The sequence below is a fragment of the Eleutherodactylus coqui genome, chromosome 1 (genome assembly GCF_035609145.1).
Source record: "Eleutherodactylus coqui strain aEleCoq1 chromosome 1, aEleCoq1.hap1, whole genome shotgun sequence".
Classification (NCBI taxonomy): domain Eukaryota; kingdom Metazoa; phylum Chordata; class Amphibia; order Anura; family Eleutherodactylidae; genus Eleutherodactylus; species Eleutherodactylus coqui.
In genome coordinates, this window is record NC_089837.1 from 342493887 (window position 1) to 342510805 (window position 16919).

General features: G+C 42.6%; 1 protein-coding gene across 2 annotated transcripts in view; it reads right to left on the reverse strand.

Annotated features, from left to right (window-relative positions):
- PHKG1 (phosphorylase kinase catalytic subunit gamma 1) overlaps positions 1-9067 on the reverse strand; it is a 38714-nt gene extending 29647 nt beyond the window's left edge. Inside the window, exons 1-2 of one of the 2 annotated variants that reach the window (XM_066576119.1) lie at positions 8947-9067; positions 142-250 (exon numbers count right to left, since the gene is read on the reverse strand). In XM_066576119.1, the coding sequence (XP_066432216.1) occupies positions 142-224 (83 nt within the window). In that variant the 5' untranslated portion in view covers positions 225-250; positions 8947-9067. Of the gene's footprint in view, positions 1-141; positions 251-3668; positions 3799-8946 lie in introns of those variants that run through there. The other variant, XM_066576129.1, reaches the window with a different exon arrangement.
- Between the last annotated feature and the right edge of the window lie 7852 nt (positions 9068-16919).

Genomic DNA, 16919 nt, shown 5'->3' on the forward strand with positions numbered 1-16919 from the left:
TTCACATGAAAGCACTTTGCATCCATGGGGCTTTCACATGGTGGCAAGTGAATCACGGTCCGATATTGAGCTCGCCAGTGTGAAGGAGCCCTATGATTAGAATATTTAGTATCATACTTTTGTTCCTTAATAAATCTTTACCTTCCCAGAATCTCTTTGGGCTCATATTTCTCATAAAATTCTTGAGAAGTCTGCCAATCCGGTAATTCATCTTCACGAGTCATTGTTCTTTATGGTTTCCTCTAGGAACCTGCAATGCAATAAGCGACATTTATACAAATACTTTCACTAACAATTGGTAGCAAGTGGCTTGTGGCTGTAGTGGAGGGCAATCTTTGGGGAGGAGGGCGTGGGCAGGGTTGCCAGCTGTCCAGAAATTGCTGGACGGTTAGTAAAAATAGGAGACACTTTTTTAGGGCCCGTGAACAATATTAGATGCGTCCGTAAACTTTTTAAGACTGGTGGTTAGAGATTTCGCATAAGTTGTCCATGGAAACAAACAATTCAGGTTGGCAACCCTGGGCATGGGTTAGGTAAAAGTATGGCCCACAGATATCTATGTAGCAAACTCTACAGGCATGATCTAGCTGAGAGAAGTCTTCTTTCTGGTTTGGGCTAATGGAAAAGTGAACAACTACAGTCAGAGATGACCTTAAATGTGAGTCATTACACTTAGTTGTTGTATATTCTTCCTCTGAGTGTGAATGGTGGTAATAACAGGTCAATCTATGGTGGTGGTATTAATCAGTAATGATAAGTACTCTGATTCAGTCACTATGTTGTGGTAAGATTTGCAGATGGTGATGAGGTCTTAGATCACTGCAGCACAGTGGTGTACATAGAAGAGATGGGGTCCCAATTATAGTCTACCCAGGACAAGACGGCCTGGTGTTTTGTTTCCTATTTCATGCCCTTCAGTTCTCCATGTCCTTGTTTGCTAACAATGTAGTTCATCTTTGAAGTAAGGTCCTGCATATGTTCTTGCTGCCCAGTAGCAAAAGGGATGGTGCAATCAAAGCTATAGCCCCCTATCTCCTATGACCCCATATCAGTTGCATGGTCTGCCTATATAGTATGTACGCTCTTGCTGCAGCATTATTTAGTCCTGGCATAGTGGTATTGTTTGGTCACTATATGACCAATTTAGAGGTACAGACCCCTTCACTTTTTATATATATTTTTTTTTTAATCAAAAATTAACATTTTGTATTGACATAAGTATTCACAACTCAGTAGTTAGTTGAAGCACCTTTGGCAGCAATTACTGCCTTCAATATTCCATGTTCGCACACCTAGATTTTGATATTTTCTGCCATTCTTCTCTGCAGATACTCTGTCAGTTTGGATGGAGATCATCTATGGGCAGCCATTTTCAGGTCGCTCCAGAGATGTTTGATTAGGGTCAAGTCAGGCTCTGGCTGGGCCACTCAAGGACATTCACGGAGTCATTAACAGTCTGTGAGTGCTTTAGGTATTTTTTGGGAAACTCCAGGCGGGGTTTCATGTGTCTTTTACTGAGGAGAGGCTTCTTTCTGGCCACTCTGCTATAAAACCTAGATTGGTGGAGTGCTGCAGTGATAGATGACCTTCTCCCATTTAAAAATTATGGAGACCACTGTGCTCTTGAGAACTTTTATAGCTACAAAAAAATTTTTGTAGCCTTCTCCAGATCAGTGCCTCCACACAATCCTGTCTGTGAGCTCTACAGCCAGTTCTTTCTTCCTCATAGATTGGTTTTGACTCTCTTATGCATTGTGAGCTGCGAAATGTTATATATAAACCTGTGTGCCTTTTAAAATTATGTCCAATCCACTGAATTTAACACAGTGTAGAAACATCTCAAAGATGATCAAGAGAAATGGAAAGCCCCCAGAGCTAAATGTCAAGTGTCATACCAAAGAGTCTGAATAATGCAAAATGTTAGTTTTTAATTTAGAAAAAAGAATTAAAAGGATTTTTAACATTCTGTTTTCACATTGTCATTATGGGGTTTTGACTGCAGAAGGATGAGGAGGACCTTGAATTTTTTTTAGTTTGCACAAGGCCACAGCTTAACAAAATATCAAAAAAGTGAAGGACTTTCCGGACCCACTGTATATTGTAAGTATCTAGGATGGGGCTCTTATTTAGAAGTGGGCTAAAGTTGCCACATGCTTATGGGGAAAAAACTTATATGAAACATTTCTGCAAACCAGTTTTCTTTAATGGAGACAACCAATCAAAAAATGAATTGAAGCGAAATGTTACATCGAACATGCCATTAATTCTGCAGGCAGCATCTTACAGAGCAGATGTTGCTGAGCAGATTAATATATTGGTTTGTGAAAAAAACTCAGTATAACTTGTGTTTTACTCATTTTAATCTCCGCTCATTCTGAACTTAAAGTGCTTTTTTTAGTGCCCACTGAACCATTAACCCTTTCCAATCCAATTTCTATCCTCGGTTTCCTTTTTCTGCTGTTATACAATGGCGCTATATGCTTGCTAAAGCCAGTACTGCATGAGGTGACATGTTGAATAGGCTCCGACAGCAGAGAGGCTGGCAATATACAGTAAGAGAACCCCGACGGACGTCTTCCAGCATCGGAGCTGTACAGCCTTAAATCACAATGTCTTCAGAGGTCATACAGTGGATTGGAAAGGGTTAAACCCAGAAACATCAGAGATTAAAATGAGTAAAATACAAGCTAGGGTACATGCACACGGATGATATTTCTGTCTGACAATCGAACAGAAATACAATCCATGCATTTGGATTGGTGTATTCACACAGGCTTTTTTTTCTTAGACTGATCCAAGTGAAAAAAAACCAATCTCAGCATGTCCTACTCTTGTCCAATATTCGGACGAGAATAGTCAATGTTCAGCACATTGGACAGCCCACAGATGGGATGTCCGAGTGCTCTTTGATGCGAGTTGCTCCCAAGAATCTCGAGCACAACTTTTTAATCACCCATGTGCACGGACATTCATACTGAATATTTTCCCACAAAAGCATATACTGTAACAGTCTGATCAGCTCCCCCCGCTCTGTAACATACTGCCTGCATGTTCAAGCTGACAGGTTCCCTTTAATACAGAAAAATGTATACAATATGTGATACAATATGCCATAACTACAACATAGATGAAGAGTTACAGAAAATAAAACTGACTAATTCATTATGATAATATTGCCATAAAACCGCACACTATCTTGCCTCTCACCATGAAACAGCAATGGTATTACCGGACAGATACTCTGATCTTTAATGTAATGCTCTATACAATACTACGAGTATGGCATCAATTCTTTGTCATTGTAGTATAGGTCTACTCCAAATTGTGAAAAGAGGTGTACTGTACAAGGATTATTATAATAATGTAATGGTGGTTTCAAATCTGCCTTGGGAATTCTGCTTTCCTGCTCCATTCAGGGAATCCCAACGGCCGAATGGTTCAGCCTCTGGATCAAACCGAATAGCACTGGATGGACGCAATTGACTATAGTGGGGTTCGCCTGCTTTCCGCCCAACTTTTGGACGGAACTTTCAGTATTTTGAGCCACATCTGTGACGGAACCGCGTGCTGGAGGTTCCAACGCGGATGTGAAACAGGCCTAACTGTATGCTTTTGATCTATTCTGAGGTCTGTGACATTGAAGTCAATATTGCTTAATATCCCCTTACCTTTTCTTCACAACAGCAATGTTCTCCTGGTAAACAAATCCTAGTAAGCAGGCAAATCTGCTGTGTAGGGTCGCAGACTATGAATATATGGTTCTAAATCCCACAGAGCTTACTATAGTCTCTCTCCCATATTCAGCTCTTGATGCATGAGTAAGCTCGATGTTTCTGCAGCTTGGCTTTAAATGTTACATAAGTAGTTTCCTAGAAGCGTGTTACATCATTAATGTTCTGAAGAACAGAATATGCTAAGGAGGGGGTTAGGCAGCAAGAGACTTACAGCTTTTTTTATTCCTTTTTATTATGACTGTATGAACTATACAATCAAATTGTATTGTTGAGCCATTACCGCACCCAAAGAGTGATAATATAGGTCATAAAGCTGAAATGTACTGCAAGATGCTATGTAGTTATTCTTTGTTTAGATGGAAACATGCTTGCAATTAATTGCACCTTTCTAATTATCCATTTAAGATCACCAACAGTATGAGCAGTCCATGAAGGCAGGAGTGACAGGTGTTAGCCGCTGAAGTTAATGAAGTGGGCGGAACACTGGTACAGCTACTCTGACAGCAAGACCGGACAACAAGGGAGTAAGAGTGGCTGCTGGTTGTGCTAGAAGGCACTGATGTTAGCAGGCCAGACACAGCGGGCGCATCACGCTACTCTCTTAGAGGCAACAAGTTGAGATGAGATGCTTACCTTGTCTCATGGCAGATCTGGCTCTGAACATGCCCCCAACTGGTAACCAATTGTCAATTAATTCATAAATTTATAGGGCAGCACAGTGGCTCAGTAGTTAGCACTGGGGTCCTAGGCTCAAATCCAACATCTGCATTGAGTTTGTATGCTCTACCTGTGCTTGTGAGAGTTTCCTCTGGGAACATGGCTTCCCCCACACACACTCCAAAAACATACTAATAGGCAAATGTAGATTGTGAGCTCCTATGGGGACAGGGCTCAATGCAAGTGATGGTAATCTGTGTAGAGCGCTGCGAAATATCTATGCACTATATAAACAAGTAAAAGAAATAAATATATTTATAGGGTGAGTAACAGCAATGGCACAATAGAGTTCTAAGAAATTATGCTCTTCAATTGTTATTTCATTAAGAATACTTATTAAATCGGCATGTCTGGAGTGCTGACAAGTCTTCTTTAATAGTTGAAGTATAACAGGATTTAACCAAGTTTGTTCAAAATCATGGCTCATCATAGCACAGGGCTTAAATTTCAAATAACTCAAAATGCTTATTGCCACCTATTATGAAAACTGTATCATATATCGCTGTACGACCATACTGTTAGAAGCTTTTACCCTAGTCCCTTATTATGAATACATTTGGAAAGGGAAAGCACAATATGGTGCGGTACAACTAAGACCTTGGCTAGTAAGCTTTAGAAATCCTTGAAGAATACTAATTAGAACAGACAGACTGTAACGTGAATACAACAAATTGAGGCTCAAACCTATAATGGAACAATCATTTTATGGTCGTTTAAACTGCCAGATTTCCAGGAATGGTTTTAATTACAGCTGGAAATATATGGTACAAATCATCCACTGATACATTGTAATCATCTCGTCATCGCAGGTTGTGCTGCTTGTCCTTGTTTAGGAGGCCACTACCAGCATTTGAGGGTTCCTAATGGAAATATGTACTGTATGTTAATTATTTTGGACTTTTAGCCTGCATGACTGCATCCAAGACAACTTCACTTAAGAATCTGTTATCATAGCAGATTTGCTTTAACTTAGTGGCTACCCTATGACTCAATGCCTGACCTTTTAACAGGTCTTGCAATATGATTAGGGATATTAGCGGAGCCAGAATATCCACATAAATATAACCGTTTTGGGGTTATTGTATAGTAGGCAGTAGGATTCTGGCTGGCTAAGGGTACCGTTACATAATCACCTAATAGCTGTACCAGCGACTAGCGCTCCTGTGCTTTACACATTTACAAGAAGTCACTAAGAAGTCAGTCCATTTTAGTGAGCTGGAATAGAACAGCTAGCGACAACTGAGCGACCTTTTGCTCAATGCCCTGTCGGGGGGGGGGGGGGGGGGGATTTAGGCGATTATTCAGGCAAACAACAGGCTGTGTAAAGGTACCTTAAATAAAAGGCCATCGGTGTAATTCGCAGGGGGGGGGGGGGGTGGAGGTAATGTTTCTCCTTCTGAAGATCACCACAAAGGTTTGGGAAGTCTTACATAGGAGTGGTCACTACCCTATGAGACAATATCTAACCCTTTAACAGGTTGTACACTGTACACTGATAAGGAGCAATAACCCTCTATGTACATGGATATTCTGGTTTGTCTTATATTCCTAGCATATCGTAAAGCCTGTTAAAAGACTGGATATTGGCTGAGAAGGTAGGTACCATTCCAATAGGTGGCGCTGTAGGGGATTATTCCATCACCCATTTGCATGGCTTTTTCCCAGGGAGCACTTCATGGCCTATATAAGAATCCCTAGACCACATGTGTCAAACTCAAGGTCTGCGGGCTGAATGTGACCCGCCACGTGGTTTTATGTGGCCTGCGAGGTCCAGATGCAGAAGTGTCTCTTCTAGATCGGAGGGTCCTGAGCTGTGCCAGGAAGACCCTCTGGTGCACTGTGGTACCGTGATTGCGGCCACCACTATGGTCCTAGACTGCGACGTCAGGTGCATGCGAACTAAGGGCTGTAGCTGTTACTGCAGTCCCTGGAGCCTGAGGAGTGCACTCCCCCGTTAGCTTTTCCTGCTGAGTCTATCCTACAGTATAGCGCTGCTTGCCGGGGCTCAGACCGTGAGATGGCTTGTACATCCTGGTTGGTTCTCACTATCATCCAGCGGAGGACAGTCTGTTCCAGCTTGCCTATCCACATCCTGTGATGCACGGGTCAGAATTTATGTTATGCTGCTGCTTAGCCCAGTGAGTAAAGGCTCTGCTCTAAAGAATTTTTTGGGAACACTTAACCAGATTCTGCTAACTCCCATCATTTTTCATTTTCTCTGACTACCTGGCAGTTTAAAGTCAACTTTTTGTGTTGGGGAACTCGTACCCCAATTTTTCTCTTTACAAGTCACTGGTCAGACTACACATGGAATATTGTGTACAGTTTTGGGCACCGATACTCGAGAAGGACATATCAGAGCTTGAGCGGGTACAAAGGTGGGCAACTATGTATAAATATATCAGGGGACAATAGAGATATCTCTCCCATGATCTATTTATACCCAGGATTATGTCAGTAACGAGGGGGCATCCTCTACGTCTAGGGGAAAGAAGGTTTCTACATCAACATAGTAGGGGGTTCTTTACTGTAGGAACAGTGAGACTATGGAACGCTCTGCCTAAACGACATAGTGATGGTGAAATCCTATAAGAGAGTTTAAGAGGGGCCTGGACGTCTTTCTTGAGCATTACAATATTACATGTTATTGTCAATGATTACTCAGAAAGGTTGTTGATCCAGGGATTATTACGATTGCCAGAATTGAGATGAGGAAGGATTTTTTTCCCCTTAAATAAGGAAAATTGGCTTCTACCTCGTGGTTTTTTTTTTGCTTTTCTCTGGGTAATAGGCTGAACTAGATGGACATAGTATTAAAGCTGAAAAAAAACCTATGTTAGGAAGCTTCTATTTAAATATCAACTCAAACAATATATTCTTATAGGTTAACTAAAGGTAAACAGGTGACCAAACAGTAAGATTACTACCGTATCTACAGGTGGATGTTGGAACAGGGACTGATAGATTCTGAAGCTAGGCCACTATTAAAGTGCTATCAGCTAAAGTGTGTCAGAGGGTGCATTCAACCATTGTTGATTTGCTACAGGTTGCAGCTAGGAATTGCGGATTCCACGAGTGGAAGAAAAATCACAGCCTGCTCTATTTTACAGCAGATTCCGCATGTATAAGCTCCATTGATCTCTATGGATGCATTCAATCTGCGGTACATATGCAATTACATTTTGTATGGATGTGAATTTGTACTTATGTTGCTAGGAGAACAGATAATAAATGGTATAAAGAAAGCAGGGATTTGTGTGCAGACAATGCAGGACAGAGTTTGGGGAGTAATACCCCATCCAGACTGCTGTCTGCAACTTCCGCTTGTTCTTCTGGGCTCTTTTTCCACAAGAAATGTTTTTTCTTTTCTTTAAATGGTTTATACTACTTTCAAAAAAGTAGTATAAACCAGCCGTGCCTAGAGAGTGGTATCCCATTATGAAGGCTCTCAGAACATCTCTTACCACAACAGCACAAGAGAATATCGCCTGAGCGATAGAAGGGGGTTTCCAGGGGGTTGGGCAACTTTCTGATGTCATTCCCTGCATGCTTTCTGTACTTCCGCGCGGACAATACACTATCCAACACGGTACATCTGCACGTAAAACTGCATGTATACGCAACCATACACAATTCGCTTCCGTGATCATATGCAGGACTTCAGCTGCGGATATATGCTTGCAGAGTTTGGAGGAGGCATTCACGGTTTGGCTAAAAATCTAAAACTCAAGTGCAATAAGTATGCAACAACTGCACTGTGCAAGCAATACCTTAGTCTCAATGCAGACGGCAGAGCTGTACGTACAGAGTCTGTATGGTAGCACACACAGCTCCTATGGCTCATTAGTACAGAGTCGTAGAGAATTTGTAAGGCACTGTATGGTGCCTATATATATATATATATATATATATATATATATATGCACAATTGTTGCACATGACAGCTGTTCCCTGCCATGCTCTGGGGAGAATATCCCTGTAAAACGGTGCTTTATGCCATTGTATGAAATTAGAGGTTCCCTGAGATACTACATGTCTCACAGACAGTATTCAGTCTCTGTACAAGTTAGTGGTTATATAAAGCCATAATACAGTGATGTGTGCAATCTGCTATTCTAACCATTCTAGACAACTCTGCTTAATAAGAAGTATTGACAAATAAATGAATTCGTTGTATGTCCCAGTCTTTTCTGTGATATTGTCCTTATAGGAGATGCTATGTGACACATCCCACATAACAATGAATGCAGAAACCATCAAGCTAATATAAATGTAGCAAATGCAGTCCTTAATTGTTTGGGATGAAATAATTTTAAAAAGGAGGCTCCTATAGAGAAATAGAAGGAAAGATAATGGAGATAACGAATGCAGATCCACTCTATTTTATGGGAGGATGGAAACAATGACAGGTTCATTAGGCACATAGATTACAGCCTATTCCCATGTGCGGACAGCAGAGCTGCGGCTTCCTCGGTTTTCCTATAAATCCCCTTACCTTTAGTGAAGCGGGGCCTCCAGGGCTCCCCTAAGACTGCTCCCATGTACAGCAGCAGCACCCAGCCTCCAGCATGCACACAGCCTGTCAGAGCTGATGATAGTCTGCGCTTGTGTTCTCTACACTGCAGATCTAAGCAAGTGCCGTGCCAAAAATATATTGCTATTCATCCTGGAATTAACCCAGCACTGCCAAGCCTCAGCAAGTGCTGCTGCTGAACTGCCTATGTGCCAGTCCTGTAGTCAGAGCAACATGTGTGACCTAAGGTAATTGGCAATCTAGGCTGGTAAACAATCTGTGATACATGCTGTACCCTTCAGTTTTTATAGGCTTTATCCTAGCTGCTGCATTGCAGGATTTGCCAGGCTGTAAATAAAGTAGAGCTCTGCTACTTACCCAGGAAATGCACAGAAAGAATCAAGAAGAGTTTATGCCAGTTATGAAACATAAGATGGCCTTAAATGCCCAGTGAAAAGTAAATACGTAGGGAGTGCCACTAGAAAACTCAGCACACAACTTATAAGCCATCTATTGTGTGCTAACTGTAGCAAAGGGTGCACAGAGGATAACAGGTACATGTTGTTTCTGAGAAGTCAATGAGCAATAAAGAACCAGCCCATGAAACTGATCAGAATTGTTTCAGTCAGATACAGCAGCAAACTAAAAAAACATAGGACAGCCAGACTGTGGGGATACAGGCTTAAAACTGGGGGGAAGGAGGTGCAACTAAAAAAACAATATCAATAATGACAGAAGGTGCCAGGAGGACCACCGCTTTATTTATTCAAGAAAGGAGAGCCTAGTTATCAAACTTAGAGGGAATCTGCTACTTTTAGCCCTATAAGCTAAGTTTATGAGCTAAAAGTAGGTGACCCACTGAGTTTAGGGATGTAAGTATTATACTTACCTCCTCCGTCCCTGGTGTCACCACTGAAAGTCGCCGCTCAATGCATTGAGCGGCACGCTAAGGCCTAATGTCCACGGGCTGATTTGTTTTGCGGAATCTGCATGGGTCACCCACACGGAAGATCCGCAATTCAAAGTGCCTATAGGGAAGCATTGGCATCCACAACTGAATTTAGGCATGTGGTTTTGATTTGCGTACCGGTTGTTGCAGAAAAACGAATCGCAGTATGCTCCATTTTAGTGCGGATTCCATGTGAACAAGCTCAATAGAAGTCAATGGGTGAAGAAGATCTGCAGTGCATCCGCAAATACAATTTTGTGGATGCACTCTTTGACACTTTCCACTCCCTTCTCAGCCCAAAATTGCAGTCCCCAGTGACGGATCTCAGTGCTGAAGAGCTGGCTGCTTACTTAAAAAAGAAAATTGACGACATCCGGCAGGAAGTAACCTCCCAATCCCAGACTAGCCCTGACCCCAGTCTCGTCAGTACTGCATCTAGCTCCTACTTACTCTCTGTACTCAGACTAGCGACAGAGGAAGAAGTCTCCAGATTGCTTTTCTCTGCTCACCGCACCACCTGCGCTAGCGACTCTCTTCCCTCACACCTCCTCTGGTCCCTCTCCCCGTGGTCATCTCCCACCTCACCACTATATTTAATCTTTCTCTGACCTCTGGCATCTTCCCCTCTTCAATCAAACATGCTATCATATCCCCACTGCTAAAGAAACCGACTCTTGACTCAACTGGTGCTGCCAACTACCGACCCATTTCCAACCTCCCCTTCATCTCCAAACTACTAGATCGCCTGGTTTACTCCTGCCTTATAAGCTGTCTCTCACAAAACTCTCTTCTTGACCCCCTACAGTCCAGCTTTCACCTCCTACACTTGACAGAAACCGTCCTGACTAAAGTGTCAAACGATCTCCTAACGGACAAATCGAGGGGCAACTACTTCCTACTGATCGCCTCAATCTCTCTGCAGCATTTGACACTGTTGACCACAAACTCCTCCTCAGTATACTTCGCTCCATTGGACTAAAGGACCCTGCCCTTTCCTGGTTCTCCTCCTACCTATCCAACCGCTACTTCAGTGTCTGCTTTGCTGGCTCTACCTCTGCTCCTCCTTCCCTTGCTGTTGGGGTCCCCCAGGGCTCGGTTGCTGTTTGGGTCCCCCAGGGCTCGGTCCTCGGCCCCCTCTTCTTCTCCATCTATACAGCCCCCATTGGACAGACCATCAGCAGATTTGGCTTTCAGTACCATCTCTATATTGACGACACCCAGCTATACACCTCTTCCCGTGACATCACAGCAACATTCCTCCAGAACGCTACCAACTATCTGTCCGCTGTCTCTAACACTATGTCCACTCTCTACCTAAAACTGAACCTCTCAAAAACTAACCTTCTCCTGTTTCCGCCCTCTACAAACCGACCTCATCCTGACATCTCCATCTCAGTTTGTAGCACCACCATAACTCCCAGACAGCACGCCCGCTGCCTTGGGGTTATATTCAACTCTGATCTCTCCTTTACTGCCTATATCCAATCTCTGAATGCCTGAACATGTCAGCTGCACCTCAAGAACATGGCAGGAATATGCCCTTTTCTCTCCATGGACACGCTAAAAAAGCTGACTGTTGCCCTCATCCACTCTCGGCTCGATTATTGCAACTCGCTGCTGATCAGCCTCCCCTGCGCCAGACTCCCTCCACTCTAATCCATCCTGAATGAGGCAGCCAGGCTCATCTTCCTGTCCAGCCTTTATTCGGACACCTCTGCCCTGTGCCGGTCACTGCACTGGCTGCCTTTCGAATACAGAATACAATTTAAACTCACTACCCTCATCCACAAAGCTCTCCACATCATTGCACCACTCTACATTGCTTCCTGCATCTCAATTCACCACTCAACCTATACCCTCCGCTCCGCTAACAAAATCAGACTAAATGCCCCTTTAATTCGAACATCTCATTTCCACCTCCAAGACTTCTCCAGAGCAGCACCAGTCTTCTGAAAGGCGCTACCAAAAGCTATCCGGACAATCACTGACACACTAAACTTCAGGCGTGCTCTAAAATCAGACTATATAGTCTGACCATCATCTATGTGCATAGCATCCCTCACACTCCACCTCCCCATACCGTGCACATCTCCAGCCCCTTTATCTTCTGTATCACCCCATTACTTGTAGTATGTAAGCTCGTTGGAGCAGGACCCTCACCCTATTGTTTCCATCAATTGATTACTCCATGTAACCATGGTCTTGTTTTTATTTCGCCTGTCTTGTAAATGCTGGGGAATATGTTGGCGCTATATAAATAAAGATTATTATTATTATGTATGTCTTAGGCTGGGCTAACATGAACAGGTCAGATTATACGAGCAAATATCCGCAGTGGAAGACCTGCGTATGACTGCCAAAGTGAATTGCATATGGTGATGCGCATGTACAGTGTATGGACAGCGTATCGTCCGTACAGAAGAACAACTGCAAACAGGTAATGACATCAGAAAGTTGCCCAACCCCCTGTAAACCTCCTTCTATCACTCAGGCGACATTCTCCTGTGCTGTCGTGGTGAGATGTTCTGAGAGCCTTCAGGATGGAATACTGCTTTCTAGGCCCAGCTGGTTTATATTACTTTCTGAAAATAGTATAAACCACTTTCACAAAAAAACACTTTCTTGTGGAGGAAGAGCCTAGAAGCATAAATGGAGGTTGCAGACAGCAGGATGTATGGTTGTGTTGCTCCCCAGACTCTGCCCTGCATTATCTGCGCACAAATTCCTTTCTACATACCATTTGTTATTCAGTTTCCTAGTAGAGATGAGCGAACCTACTCGGCCACGCCCCTTTTTCGCCCGAGCGCCGCGATTTTCGAGTACTTCCGTACTCGGGCGAAAAGATTCGGCGGGCGCCGTGGGTGAGTGGGGGGTTGCAGCGGGGAGTGAGGGTGAGAGGGAGAGAGAGAGAGGGCTCCCCCCTGTTCCCCGCTGCTACCCCCCGCTCCGCCATGCTTTTCACCCGAGTACGGAAGTACTCGAAAATCGCGGTGCTCGGTCGAGTAATTACTTGAAACGAGTACGTTCGCTCATCTCTATTTCCTAGCAACTTGTGTAGCAACTCTGTGTTCATATGCAATGTTAATTGTGTATGCACTGCGTTTTGAACGCATCCATATAGATCAATGGGGCACATACGTGCAGAATCTGTGGTTATATAGAGCTGATTTTTCTTCCGCTCGCGGAATCCGCAATTCCTGCCTGCAAGTGTGAGTGAAACTGTAAAAGTCAATGCATTTGAATGACCGTGTATCACCGTGTATCATGCGCGTAGACGGCGATCGCGGAATCTGCTATTCAAATACGCTTGTGTGAGGCCAGCCTTATGTGAGGCCTGTGTCCTGTTTTAATAGAATACCTGTAAAATAATCATATAATACTGAAATATTGCAGTGTTTGTAATCAAGCAATTGCAAGTTCAAATCCTATTACATGACTAAAAAAAGTATAAGTAAGTGTTTTTTATTCTAAACAATAAAGGATAATAACAATTGAACCTTTCCTATATTTATAATAAAAAATATCAAAATAAAAGAACCAAAAACAGATTTGGTATCGCTGCATCCATAAATGTCCAACCTATCAAAGTAACTCATTATTTATCCCAGATATGTGATTGTTGCCATAAAAAATGCAGCCTGTCTCCAAGAAGAAATGTAGTAAAGAGCGGCAAGTAGTTGTATGCACACCAAAAGTGAACCAATAAAAACTCCAATGAGCCCTCACACAACTATATCAACGCAAAAGCAAAAAAGTTAAACCCGTCAGAAGATGGCATAAGAAACTTTTTTAAAGATATCTTAATCTTTAAAAGTAGTACAGCAAAAAGCAAAAAAAAAACGTGATTATTTAGGTATTGTTATAATTGTGTTGACCCAAAAAATAATGTAATTTTTGCTGCAGTGTGTTCACCATAAAAACAAGGCAACACCCCCGGTCCCAAAGATGGTGCAATTGTGGGGTTTTCTGTTCAGTACATTATATGGTCCTCAGACAGATTAATTGATGGAAAAATAAGTTACGCTTTTTTGAAAGTGGGGAGGAGAAACCAGAAATGAATTTTAAAAAAGGGGGGCACATCATTAGGAGGTTAAAATTGTTATGCAGGGAGGGAAATATTTGATCCAGTCCAGGGCCAGTGGTGCTGGTAACTCCACTTCTGGCCCTTTTCCATCACCATGTCACATATCATTGAGTCTTCCTCCCCTCTCTAATTGCTAGTAACGTGCTTGCAGAGAGCTGTTTTTTTATACATTTTAATGAGTGAGCCAACCCTCTTCTCTATTATGATTGATACAGAAACTGAGAAGGGGACTGGCTCGGTTACTGAAATGAGCTGAACAGCCAGTCCCATGCAGTGACATCACCAACAGGAACAGGGGGATGAGGAGTTCATACCAACCAGCACTGCTGGACCTGGAATGATCAGGTATTTCTCTTGCTGGAGTCAATCAATCGTCTGTTCAATCAAAATTGATTTTCGTTCACTCTATGGGTCATTCTCCTCAATACAGATCTATTGATTATTGTTTCCTTGAGTTCCGTCAGGGTTATGCTGGTGTCAAAATTGATTGTAGCAAGAGACATAACTTAAAGCTCCTGGGCCCCAATGCAAAACCGGTAACAGGGCCCCCAACTATAATGCTTTATTCATAGTACTGGGCTCCCTATATGGAGAAGAGAAACCTTATGGACCCTCTAAGGCTTCTGGGCCCAGGATCCCCTATAGTTACACCAGTGGAAGCAAGCCTATGAGTTGTCGGTTGGCCTTTGGTTGTTTTTTTGGTTTGTTCAGTGTGAATTTTAGAATTTGGTAAAATAAATTAAACAGTTTGTAAAAAGGGTTTACTGGTCACCCATAAAGTGATGTAAAATAGTAATTTTGCATGAATAAGGCTACATGTAGGATGAAATTAGAAGAAAAAACAGTTGGAACTGTCACCAAAGGAGGTATTTCGAAACTTTTAAAGAGGTCTATGAAAACTTAGTCACTACAAAGAATTACAAGCTTGTGTCTAGGTAACAGAAGAAAATCATCTGAGTCTATAGAAAGTGAATCGTCTCAGTTTGGCATGAAGTGGAGTACAAGGACTGTCCGGCGAAGATTGAAAGAATTTGGTCTAACTCTAAATGCTGCAATTCCATGAAAAAAAGCCATTTATATGACTCGAAACTTGAGAAGATTATAAGGCTAAAACCCATATTACCTGGACAGAGGAACAATAGGATAGTCAATCTCCCTATTCAGTAGTGATAGCATGAAGTACATGAGGAGAAGCATTGAAGATGATTTGCATCCTGATTACCTTACAGCTACCATGAAGCACCCAGATAGTGTTATGACCTGGGGAGGTATGACAGCAAAAGGTGTGGGCACAATTTGTGTGATTAATGGGATGAGAAATTTCAAAAAATACATAAGCAAAATACTTCCCCTCCAAGCTGAAGCCTTCTGCAGGTTCAACAAGACTCGGCTCCATGTCATGTTGTTGCTGTATGCAAAAGGTTCAGGATAATCCTATCACACTGCTGAAATGGACTGGAAATAGCCGTGATTTTAAGGTAGGACTAAAGAAGCTTGTTGGAAGAAACTAAGGCATAAAACCGCAATTAATAGAAACAAAAATGCTATCTTGGTTTCACATTACAACACCTGAAGAACTAAAATACTTGGTTCACTCCATGGGAAAGTCTTGTAAGACCATAATTAAGGCCAGTGCCATAACTTGAAGCTCCTGGGCCCCAATGCAAGCCATCAAACATAAAAAATGCAATTTTTTTCAAAAGGTTTCCACAATTTTGTCTACTAGTGTACCTAAATACTACCGTATAGAGCAGCGCTGTGTAACCACTAGTATTCTGGCTATGGAACTTCAACTTCCTGTATGCTCCAACATTTAAGCCCTTTGGGGTGTACTGAAAGTTGTAGGCTTACGATAACTGTGGGATGGCAAATCGCACATCATTCTTGTTTAATGGGGTACACAGACAATGCCTGTATAGCTAATTACTTTAACCCCTTTGTGACCAAGCCTTTAATGCCTAAATATCTTTATAAACATTTCATTTTCCAGAATAATACATTCTAAGGCTTCATTCACACGAGCGTATATATTTCGGCCCCGTTTTCATGGCCGACTGATATATGCTGCCCATCTGATGCATTAATTAACAACGCATCAGTTCAGATGGGTGTATTTCCGCGGCGTAACATCGCCTTGTCGGCCAAGATAGTGCTTTTACACCATAGACTCCTATGGGACCTGTCCTCCGCTTGCCAGCTGTTTGTAATGGGAGGGGTCTGGAGCTAGTTGCTAAGCTCCTGCCCCGTCCCAATCCCTCTCATTGCTGGCAGCCAACAAGGGGTGGAGTGGGGGCGGGAGCTTAGCACACTAGCTCCCGCCCCGTCCTCTCTCCTGGCAAGGGGGTGGAAAGGGGGAGGCAGTTTAGCAGAGCTAAACTGTCTCCCTCCGCCCAACAGTATCCTGGGCTTAGCATATACTCGCCTGACCAGGCCTTCTGAACATTCGCACAAACAGGAGATTTGTGCGCCCATTCACGCGATTTTCAGTCGCGCTGTGGCCATGACACAACCGAAAATCGCCTATGCCCGTGTGAATGAGCCCTAAGTGTTATTATTTTTTATTTGATCCCTAATTTTAGTGATATGGATTGGGCTTTCTTATGGTACCGGGCCAGTATCTTTTAATTTTTTGTTTTATAAAGAGAAAATAGACAGACATAGTATAAAATTAAAAATGTCTTCATCTTTTCTATTTCTAATTCAATGTATTGAATTTGAAAAAAAGACCAAATTAACCCCTTAATGACATGGCCTATTTTGGGCTTAAGGACGTAACGATTTTTGGCGGATTTTACATCTCCATTTTTCAAAAGCCATAACTTTTGTACTTTTCCATCGACGCGGCTGTATAAGGGCTTGTTTTTTGCGTGGCGTGGTTTTTGATGTTGCCATTTTTGGGTACATGGACTATATTGTAAAACT